At 38.4% G+C, this 20,858-nt stretch overlaps 3 protein-coding genes across 3 annotated transcripts in view; 2 read left to right on the top strand and 1 right to left on the bottom strand.

Annotated features, from left to right (window-relative positions):
- Nucleotides 1-152: 152 nt before the first annotated feature.
- Nucleotides 153-5,842, top strand: naa20 (N-alpha-acetyltransferase 20, NatB catalytic subunit). The gene is made up of 6 exons (XM_067571549.1): nt 153-260; nt 959-983; nt 1,623-1,713; nt 3,109-3,244; nt 4,202-4,347; nt 5,528-5,842. Exons 1-6 carry the CDS (start codon nt 208-210, stop codon nt 5,611-5,613), a joined length of 537 nt encoding a protein of 178 aa, XP_067427650.1. The 5' UTR covers nt 153-207; the 3' UTR covers nt 5,614-5,842.
- A 9-nt stretch (nt 5,843-5,851) lies between these two features.
- On the bottom strand, nt 5,852-13,191 carry crnkl1 (crooked neck pre-mRNA splicing factor 1). Its single transcript, XM_067571548.1, has 14 exons — nt 13,002-13,191; nt 11,915-12,067; nt 11,637-11,728; nt 11,061-11,219; nt 10,625-10,791; nt 10,040-10,218; nt 9,711-9,881; nt 8,985-9,176; nt 8,797-8,856; nt 8,622-8,702; nt 8,057-8,296; nt 7,821-7,922; nt 6,684-6,932; nt 5,852-6,357 (listed from the first exon to the last, which is right to left on the bottom strand). The coding sequence occupies exons 1-14, from the start codon at nt 13,047-13,049 to the stop codon at nt 5,950-5,952; spliced, it is 2,301 nt and encodes a 766-aa protein (XP_067427649.1). The 5' UTR covers nt 13,050-13,191; the 3' UTR covers nt 5,852-5,949.
- A 74-nt stretch (nt 13,192-13,265) lies between these two features.
- The window catches only part of cfap61 (cilia and flagella associated protein 61), a 42,787-nt gene continuing 35,194 nt past the window's right edge, over nt 13,266-20,858 (top strand). Inside the window, exons 1-11 of the mRNA XM_067571546.1 lie at nt 13,266-13,380; nt 13,838-13,985; nt 14,977-15,127; nt 15,338-15,414; nt 16,039-16,106; nt 16,214-16,334; nt 16,981-17,113; nt 17,970-18,161; nt 18,646-18,755; nt 19,964-20,003; nt 20,380-20,516. Of these exons, the coding sequence (XP_067427647.1) occupies nt 13,843-13,985; nt 14,977-15,127; nt 15,338-15,414; nt 16,039-16,106; nt 16,214-16,334; nt 16,981-17,113; nt 17,970-18,161; nt 18,646-18,755; nt 19,964-20,003; nt 20,380-20,516 (1,172 nt within the window). The 5' untranslated portion in view covers nt 13,266-13,380; nt 13,838-13,842. The remainder of the gene's footprint in view (nt 13,381-13,837; nt 13,986-14,976; nt 15,128-15,337; nt 15,415-16,038; nt 16,107-16,213; nt 16,335-16,980; nt 17,114-17,969; nt 18,162-18,645; nt 18,756-19,963; nt 20,004-20,379; nt 20,517-20,858) is intronic.

Genomic DNA, 20,858 nt, shown 5'->3' with positions numbered 1-20,858 from the left:
AGGAAAATACATTCTGAAATACGGAAAACAGGTTATAGAAATATAAATATTTACACATGACAGACAGTATTTGTCCACTGTACTGCCTGTATGTAGGTTGTCTCCGCGTCAGCAGGGGGCGACACTCTTTGTTTTTTTATTCTTTTAAAAATAACCCGATTGGTCTTTTCGTCTCTGAGGTGAAAGGACACACAGCAGCAAGACAAGATGACAACGTTAAGACCGTTTACCTGCGATGATCTCTTTAAATTCAACAATATGTGAGTGAAATCTTGTTAGTTTTATCGCCCAATGTGTATTTAACGTGATTACCCGGATGTCTGGTGTTAATGTGGTAAATATATGTGTAGATTTAGTGTTTTGGTGCAGCAGCAGCAGCAGCGTTAGCTTCCAGCCTCCAGCCTTGATCCCTGCGGATGGAAGCAGCGCTGCGCCAAACTCCGTTCAATAATCTGATAATTTAATAGCACCGATGTTAACGGAACGGATATAGACACTTGTTAGGACTTTATTTAAACTATTATGGATCGATAACCTTTCATGGAAAAATCGGCATTAATTTAATCAGTCAAACTAACTGTAGTTTCAGCACATTTAGGAATTTGTTCACTATTTTCACGTTAGCTAACCAGGTTCTAACCGCAGTGGCTGTTAGCTAGGAATGCTAATGAACTGTTAATGTGTAATTTTATATAAATATAATCATGTTTGGTGGGATATGAATGTGCCGAATTCACTGTTTGACCATAGCAAAGTAAATACATATGAGTTTGTCAGTTTACTACCGATGTTAATATTAGAAAATAACGTCAAACAATGAAACTTATAATTATTTGATGGAGTTTGGTTCGTCTGTCTACATAAAATATGACTTTTCGTAGGTTTGTTTTTGACCAGACATGATATAGATAAATAACAATTTAGGACTAACTGTCTTTTTTTTTTCTTTGCTCAACAGCAACTTGGACCCTTTGACAGAAACTGTATCCTTCATTTACACCTGAATTTACAGTTGCTCACATCAACTAAATCTGTCATCACACCTGCCTGCTGCTGTCATGTTGTAAATCAGACTGACTCTGGATCTGGCATGTTTATTATGATGACATTTAACATACACTCAGTTAGGGCTGGACAGTATATTAATATTATATCAATATCGTGATATGAGAGTAGGTATCGTCTTAGATTTTGGATATTTTCCTGGTTTTAAAGGCTGCGTTACAGTGAAGTGATGTAATATTCTGAATTTACCAGACTGTTCTGGCTGTTCTGTTATTTGCCTTTACCTATTTGGTCATTATATCTACATTACTGATGACTGTTTGTCAAAAATCTCATGTAAATATTTTGTGAAAGCACCAATAATCCCTACAATATTGTTGCAATATTGATATTTTGTCCATATCGCCCAGCCCTAAACTCAGTTATTTATTAGGTCTCATACAAAAGCCCTGAAATAAATCCTGGCCTCATTAAGTTTATATAACTTGTAGCATCTTATACAGAGAGGTGTTTCTAATATTTTGTTTACTTTCACTGATATAACTCGGGGAGACAAACTATCTGTGTGTTTCATGTGTATCAGAAGTCTGTAGTTGTCTTTAACCTTTGACCTCCAGTATGGGATCCCGTTTTACCTCCAGTACCTGGCTCACTGGCCGGAGTACTTCATCGTTGCTGAGGCTCCTGGAGGTGAACTGATGGGCTACAGTAAGTTCTTCTGCTCGCTCACGTTTTAATATGTTGTTGATGAGGACTAGACTCTAGCACAGATGTACTTAACATAATTAGCATTTTCCTCAAGCATAAAATACTAAATTTGAGAATGTTTTAAAAGTCCTCAAGTGCATTTACATGTTGGTTGGTTGTGAACAAACTACTTTTTTCTTAGTAATTTGATTGTCATAACTGCTCTCCTTTTTAAAAAAAAAATCTCTTTATTTATGAAATTTTAATATAATAGGGCAGTAGAAAGATGTAGTCATGACAACAAAAGAAACTAAAACTATAAAAGCCTTGACTATCCATACAGTTTTTTGTTAAATAATACAAAAATAACTAAATAAAGCAAAGTTCTGAAACAACTTTTGAGAGACAGACTGAACCAAATCATCATCATCCTTGTGACACTAAATATGCACCACTGTCCTCAAACGTTGTGTGGATAAATGTTGGATAAACATAACAAATTCAATGATAAGAGTTTGACCAAAGTATTATTACACTGACAGGTAGAGTGACAAGAGTTCAGACTTGCTGAGTCACCAGTAAAATACATAACACCAACAGTTACATTAAATGTTGTATTAGGAACACATTAGCCTCAGACAGCTAGCATAACGGCTAGCTTGGTTGGCAGAAAACCAAAATACAAACACTAATCACAAAGTAACTACAGTAAACGGAGTAATAACAGATTGGTGGATAGATAAAGGATGCTTGTGAACTTTTTAAAACTTTATTAACAAACTAAAATACAAAAAATCATACATGTCAGCTTCAAAATAAAAATGTATCAAATCATCTCTTTAATGTTTCACAGCTGACATGCAGACAAAATAACAACAACTTTTAATATTTATTTAAGCACAATTCTCACTCTGAAGGATTAATGAGGAGGATGCACGTCGGAAAATTGAAATAAAGGAATTGAAAGGAGTGAAATAAAAAAAACAGGCATTTCCTTTTAGCTGTGAGAAAAGTTGAGTTTTGAAGAGTTTGACTTCGGTCTCTTTAGCACCATCTAGTGGTTTGCTGATATAATGACATCTGATCAGTCTCTGAAACACTTAAGACATCTGTGTCTTTAAACATCTAATGTGTGTTGTAATTTGTGTTTATTTCATTCAGTTAATTAGGCCCATGAAATATATGAATCTGTTCTTATTAAATTGCTCATTAAAAGCTCTGTGATAGTTGTATATAACATGATTAAAGATCCCCTCCAGGCATATAAATACTCAATTTTTCCCTTTTAAAAAAGTTCATTTACCTAGTTAAAATCCTTGAAACTACATCTACCTCGTCTCCCTCACTGAAAAATCCACTTTGTTGAAATCTTGTTGGACTCTCTGAGCTCATGTGTGACTCGTGCTTCTCTTGCAGTCATGGGGAAGGCGGAGGGATCTGTGGCTCGGGAGGAGTGGCACGGTCACGTCACCGCTCTGTCCGTCGCCCCGGAGTTCAGAAGACTCGGACTCGCTGCCAAACTCATGGAGATGTTGGAGGAGATCTCAGAGAGGTCTGTACCGTCACGCCCTGCAGCTGTAGTCAATCAATTATCAATTAATTTACAGATTACATTATAATGCTGAAAAAATGTCTCTCACAGTTACTGAGAGCCTACAGTGATGTCTTCAGTTTACTTGTTTTGTCTTGACTGACAGTCTAAAACCATAAAATATTCAATTTATTGTCATATAAGACAAAGAAAAACAGGAAATTGTTGCATTTGAGAAGCTGGAACCATAAAATATTTGCTTTTGCTTTAAACTATTTTAATCGATTATCACAATAAGTGCTGATTAATTTTCTTTCGATCGACTAATTGTCTACACACAACCCATAATAGACAGGAAACGTGAATTTTAGTGCTGCCTTGACAAAGTAAATTTTTATGATTAGAAATGAGACTAATGTAATATTGTTAGTATAAGAGAAGTTACAGGAGATTCTCAACTTGATTTATATTTGAGGAAAATATTCAACATTCAAAATCTGAAGACAAATACTGCATCAGAAATGTATCAATTCAGCTTTTAAGCAAAAGTTTCCTGTGTGGAAGTATTTATATTTATCTGTACACACATTTTTGAAATTTCTGTCAGTTTTCATTGAGGTATGGTTTATGAAAATATGCAAGATCCTTAAATTCTGATGATTTTATTCTGAAAATCTAAATTCTTCTTGTTACAGTCGTCCTTGTACACATATTTTATTTTCTACATTTGTACATATGAGGCTTCAATTCAAATTACCAAGATGTTGTTGAACATGTTAATCTCACTCAAGAAATGTGCGTTTTCAGATTTTAATACATATTTTTCACTTTTCGTCCCCAGTTCTAAAACACTTAAGTGGTTTTTACGAGGCTTAAAATGAACTAGGCCCACAGATACTCTTTGTTTTGATGTTTTTATTGTTATCAGATGTGTGTAGCTGCAGTTTTTAAACGCGTGCTGTCTGTCTTGTCCCGTAGGAAGGGCGGTTTCTTCGTGGATCTCTTCGTACGAGTCTCTAACCAGGTGGCGGTGAACATGTACAAACGTCTGGGTTACAGCGTCTACAGGACGGTGATAGAATATTACTCCGCCAGCAACGGAGAGCCAGATGAAGACGCTTACGGTAAGACGAGTTCTCAAAACTGAAACCAGATTCTCAGAGGAGAAAAAAATGAATACTGGTAGATTAGAGAATTTTCAATATGAAATTGTTTGATTTTTATGGACAATACTCAAACGTTTTAGTAGATTTCTGACTGTAGAGTTTCAGGTTTTATGTTTCCTACCTCGGAGGCAGCAACTAAACTTGCTCGAGTTTGGCAGGAACATCATTCTCAGTTGTACTTTTTATCTTATGTTGCCTTTTTTAAATGAAACAGATTTTTCAGATTGTTTTGACAGCTCAGACAGTGTACTGTATGTACCAGGTGTACGACTACTTTCTACTGATAAAACACTTCCTGTCAGATCTGTTCAGTATTGTTTCTGGAAAGTGACGTTACAGTTGTTTTTGTTCAATTTCAAAGCTTTGAGCTTTGAAAACAGAACTCAGATGACTTATCTGTCGTGAAAATCATCAGTCGATCTGTGAGCAGTGTCTTACTAGACTAGACTTCCTGAAATAGTTTTAAATCCAGCTCATGTTCTTCACTGTAAGCTCCAACTTTTACCCTCTGGCCACAAATGTAGATTAAAAGTCTACAAGTCCTCATTCGTACCTAATATTTTGGCATTTTAAACTTAAGGCAGTAAGTTTGTCTTGGGTTTGTGCAAGTGTTTAGTTTATGTCTGTGAATTATATATTTATTGTACTTGAAATATTGTGTGTTAGTTTACTTTACAATTGAAAATACATTGTCTTCCAGTGTATTGGGTTGGAGACAAATGTGAAGAGATACAGTTGATACGAACAAAACAGAAAACAATGAAAGCTTGTAGCCTTTCACTGTATTTATTAGCGATCCCAAATATTGTTTCTTTTTAAGTTTATAGCCTATTATTTTTAGCTTCGTGATATTTTTTAATGTCTTTCCTATCAACTGTGTTTAGAAGATATCTCATAACCTGGAAACAATAAAACCCCAAATACCTGCATGGATAGATATCACTCAAAATAAATGAGGGTTTTATTTGTATTTTACTTATATCTATCCTTTTATGACATTCGTTTATGACATTATATCTGGAGGAGCGTAATAAACAAAACCTCTGTGCTTCGACACTAAACACGGGGCGCTGTTCCTCCAGAGCAAACAGAGCCGACATTCAAACAACTGATAATATTTCTCTTTTTCCTCCCGCAGACATGAGGAAAGCTCTGTCCAGAGACACAGAGAAGAAGTCCATCATCCCACTGCCGCATCCTGTCAGACCAGAAGACATCGAATAACAGTAGACTGTGGCTCTCTGACGCTCTGCTCCCCTTTATCCTGATAATCAGATGTGAAATATGTGTAATTATTTCAGGACCTGCTCGGTTAAGTGTACATAGTTCAACTGCTTCCCCGTTTCTCAACGCTTCATAGTCAGAGAGCCACTGAGTGTACAAATTTTAATTTCCTAAAATCACCGATTCAGTTTCTGTCAATATTCAAAATAAACATTTGCTTATGAAACGACACGACGAGTGAGATTGAATTGATGTGTAATGACATAAAAAAACACACACAAACAGTAGAAAATCTATCTGGGATGAATGTCCTTGTGTCCCTGAGCGGGGAAACTTCTAATCTTTCTCTTCATCACTGCCCTTGCTCTTCTTTTTCTTCTCTCCATCATCATCATCACTGTCACTCTCACTGCTGCTGGAGCTGCTGCTGGAGCTGGAGCTGCTGCTGCTGCTGTTGTCGTCGTCTCGGTCGTCGTACGTGTTCTGCGGTTCTGTTTCAGTGGCGTCGTTTCTATCGGAGTCGTTCTCCGGAGGGTCATCGGGAACAGCCGCGGGTTCGGCAGAGGACGGCGATGATGTCGTCGTCTCTTCGGGTGTTTGATCGTTTTCCTGACCGTTGTTGTCCTCGATCTCCACCTGCTGCCTCTTCCACATCTTGGCCATGGCCAGCAGCTTGAGGTTGGGTTGGTTGGCGGCGTCTTCGGGGAAGATGTAGTCGTAGTACTCCTCCCAGCCTGCGTCCGACTGCGGAGATGGAGATAAAGATTGTGATTAAAACCTGTGACTGGCTGCTATTAATGAGCCCAAGGTAGCGTCTTCCAATGGCTTCTTTTGTCTAATCAACAGTCCAAACCAAAAGTGATTTAATTTACAATGATATAAAACAGAAAATAATATGTTTTAATTACACTTTTGGTTGGAAAAATGGAAAAAAGACCAAAAAAAGAGGTCAGAAGAAGAATGAGACCTCCACTGCAACTATAATTCTGCAGCGGTACATAGATAGACCACTTTATTAATCCCAACAAACTGGTTATACTCCAGTTCGCTGGCTGATGTCCAGTTCTTACCCCGTCCTCGGCCGTCAGCTTCCTCCTCTTCTTCACCTTCTCAGGCAGCAGCTTCCTGACTCTCTCTCTGGTGCTGTCGGAGCCAAACTCGATCTCGAAGTCCCTCCAGGACTCGAGCAGCATCAGCCTCTCCTCCTTCTCCTCGCAGCTCCTCATGCCCTTGTTGGCCTCCTCGTAGATCTGTCGGCACTTCTGCAGCCTGTCGGGACCTTCGATCGACAGCTCGAACTTGGCGTAGCTGATCCAAACCTGCGAGAAAAGACAGATTAGATGAGCTAGCAAAAAAGCTTCTAAAGAGATGCTAATGCTGGTCGATTTCCATCCATAAGAAATACTGGTTGAAAAATGTTTTTATTTGTTTGGAGTTCTCTTTTTACCAGATAAATCCGCCAAGTTGGATTGATTTTTTAAGTTGTTTAATTTAAGGAACTTGCAGATACCCTGAATTATTACTGGATACACTAATAATGAGGAAATTCATTCTTCATTTGATTAATTCCTCACAATGACGGTTTTGTTGGTTGATTAAGAAAATAAGGATCAGATTTTCACACTGATGGCAAAGCTCCTTCTGCAGCGTTCACCGAGTTAAATTCAAGACTTTTTAATATCACATAGAGCACAATTTCAATAGGATCATACCGGCCAAACATATAAAAGTATTATTAAAAACCAGGAGGGACAATATGGCCTCGCATTATTCATTGTTATAATCACTTTTACTACCTTTAGTAAAACCTTTATATCACTTTTACTACCCTACAGTATATAACAATAATTCCCAATAATAAAATCAATTTAATAGTGTAACCTGGACCTGGATAGTGGAATAACATGGATGGATGAACCAATTTAAAAATTATTATTTGTTTAGTTCATCCAGGGTTCTGCTGAGACGACGGTGCCGACTGAAACTCCACATAAAAGAGTTCAACAGCTTCCAGCAACAAAATCCACTGTTGAAACAATTCTGCTTTAATTTATAGTCGTATGAAATCTCCCTGGAACTTTAAGACTTTTTGAGGAAACTGAATTTAATGATTGACGGACAGGTATCATGTTTTAGCTTTTGAAAACATTGGTTCAGTCTCAGAACTCTTCCAGGTATTTCAGAAAGCTGCAGCGTGCAGTTCTCACCTTGACATGCTGGGTGCGCTGCAGCAGCCTCTTGTAAAGGTTCCTCGTGTTTCCAAACTCCTCCTGCTCGATCTCAAAGTCGATGTAGGACTTCCACAGCACCTGGAATCATCAACATCATCAACATGCATGCAACTGCAACTGCATTTCAGCCATGAGGCGAAGAGATTTTATTTGTAGCCAATATTCCCCTGCCAGAAAAAATACTGTTGGATGAAAAGAACAGTATTCGATACCTCTGGCATGTCCAGCCGCGGCTGTCCGATGGCGAGTTCGAAGATGGCACGAGATCTTTCGACGTCTCCCAGGATGGTCTCCAGCTCTGCGAACTTGATCCAGGTGGTGCAGTTCTCCGGAGTGAACTCCAGGTATTTCTCGTACAGCTTCCTGCAGCGGTCAAACTCACGGAGCTGCAGCTCCAGCTCGATGTAGCCCTTCAGCAGTTTGTTCTTCGGGCATTTCCCGATCGCTGTTCCCTGAGAGGAGAGACGCTGATGAGCGGAAATCACTGATGCAAACAGGAAGTGTTGAGAGACGTTCTTTGCTCAGGTTTATGCATCTTAACTGGATGTTGTTTATACTGTTATATAGTGTGAGACTTGTCTTAGTCTGTTTATGTTGTTTGTATTATGTTCACTGTGCTAAAAATGAGACTTTTCCCTGGTTAAATATAGGAAAATTAAAATAAACACTTCATAAAATATCACAGCTGATATTGGATCATTAAATTGACTAAATAACGTAGTTTTCCATGTTCTGATGTCTCCTGCTGGGATAGATGTCACTGTGGTTGAATCTTACCATGACCTTTCTGGCTCCCTGCAGGTTCTTCTGTCGGATCTCAAACTGAGCATAAAGCAGCCAAATCTTAGCAAAAGTGAACTGAAAGAGAAACAAGACGTGATTATTTTCATTTGGTGATAACAGCGAGACCACTTTTTCCCCTGTAATAACAACTGTATTAATGTATAATTACCTTTTTGTGAGGGATGAGATCCAGACAGGCTTGATACACCTGCCTTGTTCTCTCAGGATCCTGCAAAGAAGCAAATAAAAATGTATTAACATAATTAGCATATTGATTGATTTGTGACATCACCGATACATATGAGGATTCCCTCCTCGTTAGTCTCTGAGACTGAGATGAGAAGTGAGTCAACTGACCTTGACCTCCAGCTCTTCATACAGAGCGTAGTTAATCCACAGGTAGATGTATCGTCTCCAGTGTCTCTTCTCTTGGATGGGGGGCATGTTGGCGATGGCTCTCTCATAAACCTCTCTGACCGTGTCGGGATCAGCGTCGCTCTCCACCAGGCGGAGATAATCGAACCAAGCGTCGTAGTTGTGTGGGTTTGCCTAGATACATACGGGGAAGCGCCAATGATGAGGACAGGAAGTAACCAACTTAACAACCATTTAATGATTATTGTCAAATTCATTTACATGCTTTCTTGTATGAATTCAATACCGTCTCAACATTTTCATTCATTCACTAATTTCTGATGGTAATAAAGTCATAAAAACACACTTGTTGAAATATGTTTCTTCTTAAAACAGGACTGTTAAAATAATTCCACTTTTTCCCAGTGCAGGTTTATGTGTTTCAGATCTTTTAAGAAACTGTTTTAGCAGATTTTTAAGAAAACAACAATTTAGGACTCAACAAATAGATAGATGACTGGTTAAGTTTTGTTTTTTTCCTGGTGTACTGACAATATAATATAAACCAAAAGGAATCTATGCCACTCAATAGATTATTACTCGTGACGTAGCATGTAATCATGTGAACCAAAGATGAAGAGCAGGCTTTTATTCTACACATCAGTAGACCTGCATCAACTCTTTCAGGCTACTGCTGGTGGTTCAGGCGACAGTTTCAAAGATTAATACCTTGACTTCCTCCTCATACTGGAACCTTCGTTTGCTGACGATGACGTCCTCGATCCCTCTCCGGTCTCCAAACTTCTTCTCGAACATCGTGTAGTTCTTGAAGAGCTCCTGCGCCTGGTGTTTAGGGATTCTGTCCAAAGCGTACTTATAGATCACGCGAACACGTTCAAACTGTAAAGCAAAGGACATTTTAGTCAACAACAGTCAGTCAACAAGTTTGGTTCTTTGGTAAGAAGAAACAACACTTCAACAGATTCCTACAGATTCCTCTTATTTACATTTATTCAAGGAAAATGGTTTGGTTTTGTTCTATATTTGGCTTGACTCACCTCTTTCTGAGTCTCTTCAAACCTGGCGAAGGCCACAAAGAGGTTTTCATCCACATGTTCCTCCCCGAAGAACTCCACCGCCCTCTCGTACACCTTCCTGCCATGAGCGATGTAACCGTGATTCTCTTCAAAACGAGCGTACTTGATCCAGTTCTTCACTTCCGGGTGGACGATGACGAGTGCAGCGGAGTTAAAGAGTTTTCAGATCACAGAGAAATATCATCCAGAGGTTTCAAAATACAAAGACTGTTATAAAATGTCCCTCACTGTTGCATCTGTTTAGAAATGAAACATGAACAAGCTGGAGGTGGAAAAAATCATCATCATGAAAATCATTATACTCTTACTGGAGTAGATATTAATCTGAATGATTCATTTTACATAATCATTCATAATTTGTGTCATTTTGTTTAGCTTGTACCACCATGTGTTTGTCTCCTTTGATACACATGAAGTCATGGAGTTTGAATTTGAACTAACACCACATTAAACAGCTCCATCACATCATGTATGTTGGTAAATATCGCTCCTCTCAGTGAATTACCACTCAGAACACAACACATAAAAACATCAACAAAAGGATATATCGCTCATAAATAGTGCGGGCTTTGTCCACTTCCTTGTAGCGCAGCTCAAAGTTGATGTAGGAGTGCCAGGCCTGTTCTTCAGGCTCCCACTCCATCCAGCGCTCAAACACCTGCCTGCAGCCGGCAACGTTCCCCAGCATTTCCTCCATGTAGGTGTACTTGTACCTGGTGAAGGACAAAGAGTCAAATGTGAATAAAGCAGAGGTTTCCCCAAAGAAAAGTACAAGTAGACTGCAAACACAAAGATTCTCCATCTACACTACAGTCACATACATGTATTGAACTTTCCAGTTTATCAAAAAACATTTTACATTTGTGAAAGTTTTTTTTTGTTTGCTTCTTAATGAAATACATTCCCCACCCAAACCTGCCATCACCAACAAGGCAAACATTGCATTATAATCTATCAGCAAGTAATTAAATGTATTTCATACCAGAACTGGTTGACTCGTGGCAGGATGGTGATGCCTCTGTCCCAGATGTTGCGAGCGTGGTTCACCTGGCGGCTCTTCATCTCCATCTCGGCGTACTTCAGCCACAGAGTGATGTTGCGGTGGTCGACGTCCAGCGCTCGCTCGTAAATGGAACGAGCCCTTTAAATCAGAGGAGGAAGGGATGAAGGAAAACAGTGCAGCAGAGACATGAGCGGGACGCGCAGGGATTCTGTACAATCTCTGTGTAAATTAGGATAAATTTACCTGAATTTGAAAATTGGAAAGACTGATCAGATTTCTTCAAAAAAGTTTTTTTTGGAATCACAGCATCTTTACTACAAAAAAAGCTAATTACGATATGAAGGAATGCTACAAAAGGTTACAGAGCAGGACAAATATGACATACATGAGCAAGATATTTAAACCACTGGAGTCACTGAAACTAACCTTTTGGGTGTTTTTCTATTAAATTATTGAGAATTGCTCAAACTGATCATGAAATAAGTCTGATTTACCGCTAGTTTCTACAGAAATATGTCCTGACGTTATCTAAGGTAGTAAATACAGACACAATACCTCTGGATCTCCTTCAGGCTTTCCTCCCATTGTGCGTATTTAATCCAGTTACTGATGACGGTGCGATTCTTTCTAATGTTGTCCTCAAACCCCTGCAAGAAAACAAAGACAACAGTCTCATAAAAAGTAAAATATGATTGTTTGCTGAAGACGATGCCTTTGTTCCTCTTAAACAAAGGAAATACACCTGGCACATGATCTCATATCTCACACTTTTAAATCAATTATATGTCGGTGTTGAACAACTGATATTCATTTCAGTGCTTTTAAGCGCTTACCTTCCTCTTCCTTAGCTTGTAATCATTCAGCTCTTCCTCATCGGTGATCTTCTGTTTCGGAGGTGGTGGCAGAAGTTCAAGCTCCCTCTCTTTGGCTTCTCTTAGCAGCTGCTCAGCGGTGATCTGAACCTCTGCGGGAGCTTTATTCTTCACCTGAAACACAACAGAAAAAGTCTTTTTAACATGATGGGAACATTATGTCTTTATGTTCTATGTATCCTATTGCTGACTATGCTTAACTTTTACCACATTCAAGTTCATTTATTCCCTTTATGTGGAACATAAACTGTAATATTGAGTTACATACAACCCAAATCAAACTTGTATTTTAAAAGGAAACATTTCACTATGTACAACAATCAACAAAGTGCTAAAAGGTCAAATGAAAGGTTCCCAATTTCAGACGGACTTTGGCACTAAAAAGACTAACATTGAAAGATATCTACTTGATTTGACTCATTTGGACGCTGAAGCTTCATATTAGCTTAAGATAAACTTTTAAATACATTTTTGCACAGAAGGAAGACTATGGATTTTGTCCTCCATCATTTACATTATAAGTGCATTATGAAGGGATCTTCTAATGGTCAGTATGAACAGGAGGAATGATTACAACCAGAAAAACGTGTTTCAATGTTAATTTGGGTTTCTGACTGCTGTTTTGAGACAAACATGAAAGATTGTGAACATGTCCTTTAAAGGGACTCAAGTGCTGAGTTGTTTTTGGGAATTAACTTACTTGTATAAATTATTAAAACAAAGGGAACACAAACAAGACAGCATAGACGAGAAATAAAACAGTTCTCTTTCAGCTCTGATCGGTAAAGCAACTTAATCAGCCTGTTTTACGCGCTAATGTTGTTTACGTTTGACGACGCAAACTTAAACGCTCACCTTACCACCCTTAGTAACATTTTGATATATTCTAACGCACAAGGTGTCCCATATTTAAGTTCTAAACTTGGTTAAAAGCAAACCAAAGCGTTATCTCGACAAGTTTTCTGATTTAAACTTTAGCGCTGCTTCTTAGCATTAGCTTAGCATCAGTCAGCTCATGGCTGCACACGAATGTTTGGGTTTTTCTTACCTTCGCCACCTTCGGTATCCGCTGTTTACCCGCCGCCGTCGAAGCCATTTTGCTGGCAGGTTTAACCGAAAACTACACAGTAAACTTTTGATTTACAAATATTAACAGAAACAACAAAAACTGTCGGAGAGGAAGAAACGTTTCTCTCAGATCCAGTCAGCGCGAGCCACCATGACAGTACCCAGCATGCCTCGCGAGTTGACGTTCAGTGCACGCAGCGTTCTGTTGCTATGGTTACAGAATTTGTTGTATAGTTAGCTCATGGAGCTAGCTTTAGCACAAACTAACAAAATATTCATACTGTAATCGGCACAAGAGGTTTCTTTTTCACGGAGCTACGTATGAATTTATTTAGAACTTCCATCCACAACATTAACCCGTAAGTCTAACGTATGTTGTAATTTATGAAGAGAAAAATGAGTAAAAAGTAAGTTTTATTAAGATTTTTATTAACGTCGTTGTTGAACTATTGTTGTGGCTGACATTAGGGCTGCAAGTGACGATTATTTTCATTATTGATGAATCTGTCGATTACTTTCTCGATTCATCGATCGTCTGTAAAATATCAGAAAACGGTGAAAAATGTCGATAATTGTTTCCCAAAGCCTTTAAAGTCTTTAAATGTCTTGTTTTATCCCGACCAACAATCAACAATCGAAAAATATTCACTTTACTATCGTAGAGGACTAAAGAATCCAGAATATATTCACATTAAAGAAGAATCATTTGGACAAACAATTAATCGATTATCAAAATAGTTGCGATTAATTTAATAGTTGGTTCTATAATTGTTACAGCTTGTAGCTGAAATTATACTTTTCTCTCCTATAATCCAGTAAAGATGAGGACTATAACTTCAACCAGTGGCCAAGTGGAAACTGTGGCTGTCAGAAGAAGCGAATCAGCGGATGCTGAGGGGATTGACAGCCTCATCAGCCCCTCAGCTCTGGAGGTGTTTGGAAAGGTCAATGTAATTCATCTTCTGTAAGAAAAAAATACTTCTTTTTTGGTATCTTAAGTATGGAGAATAGACAGGCTTTCTTTAAAGAAGCACACTGAAAAACTAACTGATACCTGTCTAATCTAAGTCACTGATCTGTCAAACTACCCAGCATTAGGGCAACGTTTATTTAAGCTGTCCATTAATCTATCAGTGATTTTTGTTAATCATCTTGTCTATAAATAGTCAAAAAATAATGACAAATGCCCAAAATCACATACTTAACTGGAAAAATACATTTGAAAGTGGTGAAAAATGTCGATCAATGTTTCCCAAAGCTCAAAGTGACGTCCTCAAATGTCTTGTTTTGTCCACAACCCAAAGACATTCTGCTAGCTAACTATAAATTATTAAAAGACAGGGAACACAAACAAGACAGCATGGACGAGAAATAAAACAGTTCTCTTTCAGCTCTTTCTTCTCAAGCCGAGCATACAGTAGCTGCTATGTTTAGGTAGTAAACAACAAGCTTTTATAAACTTTAAAGTTCACAGAGAATGAGTGTTTCTTTACCAAAAGACCAATCATGGGAGGTTTGAGTTTGAGTATCATTTTAATTGTTGATGTGTCAATGTAGAATATGACTACAATTCTTTATTCCTTATTTGGATTTCCATTGATCTCCACATTGATCAGTAAGGTCAGAAAATAAGCAGAATAACTCTGAAAAGGTAGACAATATAAAACTTACAATAAAAACAATAAAGGTTGTCAAGATAGAAGCAAAAAGGAAATAAAAATAATCAAAAGGTTCCAAAATAACAACTAAAAGCAACATCTATGTAAGACTGATCAGATCAGATTTTGTTTTAGTGATTTGTTTGAAAGAAAATCTACTGCTGTCAATCATAATAATAATAATAATAATAATAATGATGTAATTATCATATTCTTCAACCATAATTTGAAAAGAGTCACTGAGAACTTGTGATGTTATATAAACATGATTCTCCTCTGCTCTCCTGGAACTTCGAGGGAGAAAGCCAACCTGGCAGTGACGCTGGCCAATGAGAAGGACGACATCTTGGCTCACGCTTCCTTCTTCGATCACCCTGTTGGAGACTTGGTGGATCAGGCTCACTGGGAACCTTTCATGCAGAAACACTTCAGAGCTGAAAAATGCACAGTCTGTATCGATTTGTTGATGAATTCTGTTGATGGATGCGGGTTGGGGGGGGGTCAGTTCTTTCAGTTGGTTAGTTGAAAACATAAACAAACACTTCAGATCACTGATTTGTTATAGATCTGTCATTTGTAATTGTTCATATGCTCATGCCAAGACTTTTTCACAACATGAAGTTTGAAGAAAATATCTCCATTTTTTTCCCCTCTGCAGCCTTTCAACACACTCTTCACCCACCTGTTCGTTGCAGAGCCGAGCTTCGCCACAGCAAGTCTAAAGGAAATAATGAGGTATGAAAAAATAAGGGTGTATGCTCTCTTTCTGCAGTTGAGTAAAACTTGTGTTATTTGTTTTGAATTTCTGTTGTTTTACTTGTTGTTTTATTTCCTCTAAAGAATCATATACAGCCTTACATGTCAATACATTTTATATCTGTGTGATGTAGGGGTAATGTGTGACTGGACATGATGAGCAAAACGCTGCCAGAGTTCAGCTCCCCCTTGAGTTATGAAAATGGTAGTTCCTGTAAGATGCAGAGCTGCAACAATTAGTTGATTAACCAATTAGTTGATTGACAGAAAATTAATCCGTATATTGATAATGAAACAGTCTTTTTTTTTAACCAAAATCGCCCAAAATCTGCTGTTTTCAACCTCTCTAATGTAATGATTGCTTTTCTTTGTCATACTTCATAGTAAACTGAATAATTTATTTTTTACTGTTGTTTGGCCAAAACAAGATGGTGACTAATTGAGAAAATAATCGTCAGATTAACAGATAATGAAAATAATCATTAGTTGCAGCCCTAGTAAGGTGCTTTGTTAGATGCAACTACAGAACGTAGGTTGATAAAGGTTAATTCAGTGTCTATTAAAGTATAATCCCTTGTTGTTACTGTGTACATCTCTTTACAGGGCTGTCTTTAACGCCGTCGCAGAGCTTGAATACGTCTGCCTGATCAGCCCAAATGCCGACGGTTCAGGTGAAGAACTGCTTCAAATTCATTGCTTAGTTTGTCATTTATTCAGAATTTTATTCATTAATTCGTTCAGAAATTAAGAGACTCGGTCTTGCGACTTCTGTGTCCAGAGCTGGGACTGGATGAGGTGTTTGAGCCACTGCAGCGCCTGACTGAGCCGGGGCCTCAGTGCTTAGCATTAATCTGCCACAGACAAGATCACTGTCCAAGACTTCATGTCCGCCCTGCAAGGTGATTCCAGATGATTCCTCTCGGCTAACATGCTGGAAAACAATGGAACATGTATAGTGCATAAATAGTGCATGCTCATGTAGTGAAAAGTACGAGAGTGGAGATGAAGGTGGTGGATGAGCATGTACACATTTGCCTTAAACACCAGCGTGTCATCTGCAAACTAGAATGCTCGTACTCAAAAATCAAACATTTAGCTCATCAGTCTAATATTGAGCCCACATTTCATTAGTAGCACAGAGTTGACAGTGAATTTGTTACCAGAATTCAGTGGATGTGGATCTTTGTGACTGTTGTGTTGTAGGTGGGTAAAGTTAAAGGTGCGTTAATTGATTTTTTTGGCCACTAGGGGGCGGAAGAACTCCTTCATATAATTCTGACATAGTGTATTATCACCTTATAAAGTCTGTAGACACAGAGCAGGATGATTCTGGAAGCACTGAGACTAAAACCAACCAATACTATGATTTAAATGAGGCTAAAAAGATATTTAGAGCTGCAGAGTTCAAATCATTTGTGGGTTAAGCGCCATCAATGTCCCACTGCATGCTACAGAGTGTAATTTGATTCATTGTAATATAAAAAAAATGCTGATTGTTGGATCTTTAAGATGTAGGCTTACTACTTCTCTCTTTTTATCTCACAGGGTTGAAGATCATGATGACATCGTGAGGATATTTGCAGAGCGGACAAAACTACTGTCAGTCATCGATCAGCCGTACGTCCTGGCAGAGCTCATCGAGGCTCAGAATGAGGAAAACCACACGGCTGTTTGTGAGGTTTGTTCCAATTTATAGCCCTCTCCTTATTAAAACACATAGAATTACATGTTTTTATTTAAGGTTTTGCGCCCATTTCTTTTGAAAAAGTCACTCACAGTAGATATTAAACTCCATTTCTGGTCTTATGTGAGTTAAATAATTTGTTACCACTCATTTCTGCTCCGCTGTTGTGCGCTCTAATAGCAGCTCGCTGATGATGCTTTGACTGATTCTCAGAAACCCCGCTGGGGTCTGTTCCCTCGGGGACCTGGGAGACGACAGATCTTCTCTCCCCTCCCCGCCAGTCAGGCTGACATGTGTTTGTGGCAGCATATGGCAGATACAAGCTGATACTTGGCCAAGACATGCTCTCACTGAACATATTGTGTCCAGACATCTGAAGCATTTTGGGCTTTTTGTCTGAATATGTTCAGTACTTGGAGTACAAACAGTCCAACATTGCCCCTGAGGGTTGTGCAGCTCAGCCCGCTGAACTATTTATGACGCCGTGTGATTTCATTTGTTTATTTTCTTAAAGATGATTTAAGTCCAAACTCAAACCAGCCTGAGAATTAGTATGTTTTTTTTAAGATTAATGACGAATAATTAATGATCACTTTTTAAAACAGCATGTATAGATGACAAAGGTCCATGTAATAGCTGTTTTTAAGCTTTGATCACATCACATGATCTTCATCAGCACATAGAGTTTGCTCAGTTTAAGGCAACATGAAACAAAATGTTTACTTTGTATGCGGAAGGAGTGTTTAAAAAGGAAAATAGAAAAAGATAGACATATAGATAAACACATATCATGGGGTAATATGAGTATGACTGTAGAGTTGATGGCTGTGTGTTTTCTTTTTCTTTACAGAGTGACGGAGTCGCCGTCGGCTTCATCAGTGTCACTGCTGATGTTGATGTGAAACAGCTGTGCGACAGCTTTGAGCTGAGCGAGTTCGACGGTTTGTACAAACCGCAGGAAACGAGATGCGATGAATCCGCCGCTCGTTCTGACACGAGAGAAGACGAAGAAGCGCCGAGACAAACATCAGATTCACAGCAGGTAACTCACACCTCTGTAAACACCTACCTGATGGATTTTGGTCAGATAGATTAAGATAATGATGCAATTTACAGTCACAGTGAGGCAGCATTTCAGTGATAAAATTTGTTAATTAATACAAAAAAAGGGAAACTATATTTTAAAAGCCTTTAAACAGCCTTTAATTGTGACAGAGAATTCGGTCCTTGCTGATAAAGTCAAATAAAAATGTTAGATTGTTGATGGATATTTTAGAAGATAATGAGAACAGACTGAGAAACCTCATTGCAGGAAGTGTTTGGACTGAGTGACTGTTGCTCTGTGCTCCAGAAATTTTATTAGAAATGAAACAACCAACACTGTCTTATCCGTTTGAGATGATTTAATATAATTGAAACTGAAGTTTATGAGGTGCAGAGTGTTCATGTAACAATAGTCCAATAGTGCAGCAGTTAGAAACCATTAATCTTAAGTATTCATTGTCTCCTTTTTGGTCTGTTTGTAGTTACAGTCATCTCAGCAGGAGACGCAGTCGACCGGAGCAGGAGAGCTTTTGGAGAAACCCAATGTTTTCTGTATTCAGTTCTTTGTTATTGACATGAGTCATGAAATGAGGTAAGATCAGGGTGAAGGTCAGAACAGTTTTTTTTTAAAGCTCCATTGTGGCCATACACCGTCCTGCTGCCAGCAATACTCACCAGAGCAAGAAATATGTATTCATCCACTGCTGAAAATAGTCCCCAACAACAAACCTTTCACAAATGAAACTACATATATGTGAGGTGTTTTTTAAGGATTAATTTGTTCAGTAGGAACCAATGGGCTCAGAGCTGAAAGCCACACACAGAGGAGGGAAGTCAGGAAGTATTGAGAGACATCTCTTTTCATGGGATTTGTTGACAATAAAAAGGCAAAATAAAAATATAGAATATCATCAGCCTTATCCTTTAAATACATAATTAGTTTTGAGCTGGTGAAACATTTTTGTCAGGTTGGATGTTTTATGCTGTGATGAACTTCAAGAACATACAGTATTTATATTTTTTAATCAAAGATGATACAGGATACTTAGGAAATTAAACCTTTCAATTTAAACAAAAGTTCTTAGTAAGATTTACATTATTTTAACATGCAACATGATGTTTAAACCATGGTCAATACACAGTAAACAGTACTGCAGTATACTGGGCAGAGTAGCTTGTTTGTTGTATTTAAAACATTGAGATATACAACAAAAATTAAAGGTTATTAGCGTCGTCTTCTGGCGAATGAAAAAAGGCTAAATTTATGATAAAGGTACATATGCTTACTAAAGGGTCGCTGCAACTTATTTTCTGTGAAAATAAACTTTCAAAGAATTAATATGATACAATTCACAGAAAGTCAGATACCAGAAGTCCGTTTTTTTTTTTTTTAATCGACCTATGTTTTTAAAAATTATTCCATATTTTTAACGTAAATTGCTTCCACCAGTGCTGCAGAAGCAGTCGTGGCAGCCGTCCAGACTTACATCAGTCATGTGCTGTGTTAAAGCAGGGAGAGTGACTGTTAGTTGGCTCCCGCTGAGCTCCTCTCACCACCGCCTTACCTCCCAGCCGTTACTGAATATGGAGTCGAGTCGCTTCCCGCCGAGAGTGAGCATGTTATTAATGAGAGCCGCGCTTAAAGTGACAGCAAGTTGAGGGGCGAGAAGTTGAGCTGGAAGCAGCGGGCAGATTGGTCGGCCAGTTGTTCCGCCACAGTGATCACCGACTTGGCTTTGATTCTGACGTTGGCACATTTTCACTTAACTTCTTTTTCTTCTTCTGCTGCTTCTCTTCCAGATCAGTGGACTTTATTCCATATGTATTTGAACGTTTCCCAGTGAGTATCATCTTTGCAAGATTTTTGACTGATTCTCTATCAGAAAATATGTTTTTGTTTATCAGTTGTACAAACATTCTATATGAATTTATAGGCAAGAGATAAAATAAATACTCCTGTGTCCCTGGAATGATGATATGTTTCAGTATGTAATTGTAAAAACTGGATTCCTTTACACATCTTGAGGGATTTTAAAGACATTAAATAGATATTACAATGTTGGAATACTTGGATTTGTTTTGCATGACTGAAGCTTTGACAGCTTTGCTAATAGAACTGTAGAAAAGTGAGAAGTCTTTCAGAAAATAAACCTTTTTCTGATATATTGAACATATCTGCTCTGTGTGGTTCAATGTGTTGTTCTTGTGTCTGTCAGGACCGAGACTTCTGCATCATCACAGTTTCCACGTTGTCCCCTGAGTTCCCGTTACTGCAGAGCTTCCTCAGGGTGCCGCCGTGCCCCGGCAGCACGCTGACCCGTGAACTTTACATCCTCCCCCGCGTCGGGCTCAGGTGGGCCATCTCTCAGAGCAACCAGGTTTTCCTGACAGGTTAATCTCACCTGCTTCTTAAAGACAGCGTCGCTACTGTCAGATCAGTGTTGTTGTCTTGGTATGCTTGCCATGATAACACATGTACAACTCTGATATTGTTAGTGCATATTGAAAGACAATGAATACAAAAACACCACAAAATCTGACTACTGAGGTGCAGGCTGTTTAAAGATACACCTCTTGTGAAACTTCTGTGTCTTGAGGAATGAATGTTAGACATATTAAATGCCCTTTTAAATTGAATAATGATACTTTTAATGGGGGAAAAAATCAGCAAAAATCTACATTTATACATTATTAG

The sequence above is a fragment of the Thunnus thynnus genome, chromosome 18 (assembly GCF_963924715.1).
Source record: "Thunnus thynnus chromosome 18, fThuThy2.1, whole genome shotgun sequence".
In the NCBI taxonomy this organism is placed as follows: domain Eukaryota; kingdom Metazoa; phylum Chordata; class Actinopteri; order Scombriformes; family Scombridae; genus Thunnus; species Thunnus thynnus.
The sequence above is the reverse complement of the archived record's forward strand: the minus strand, read 5'-3'. Positions and strand labels throughout refer to the sequence as shown.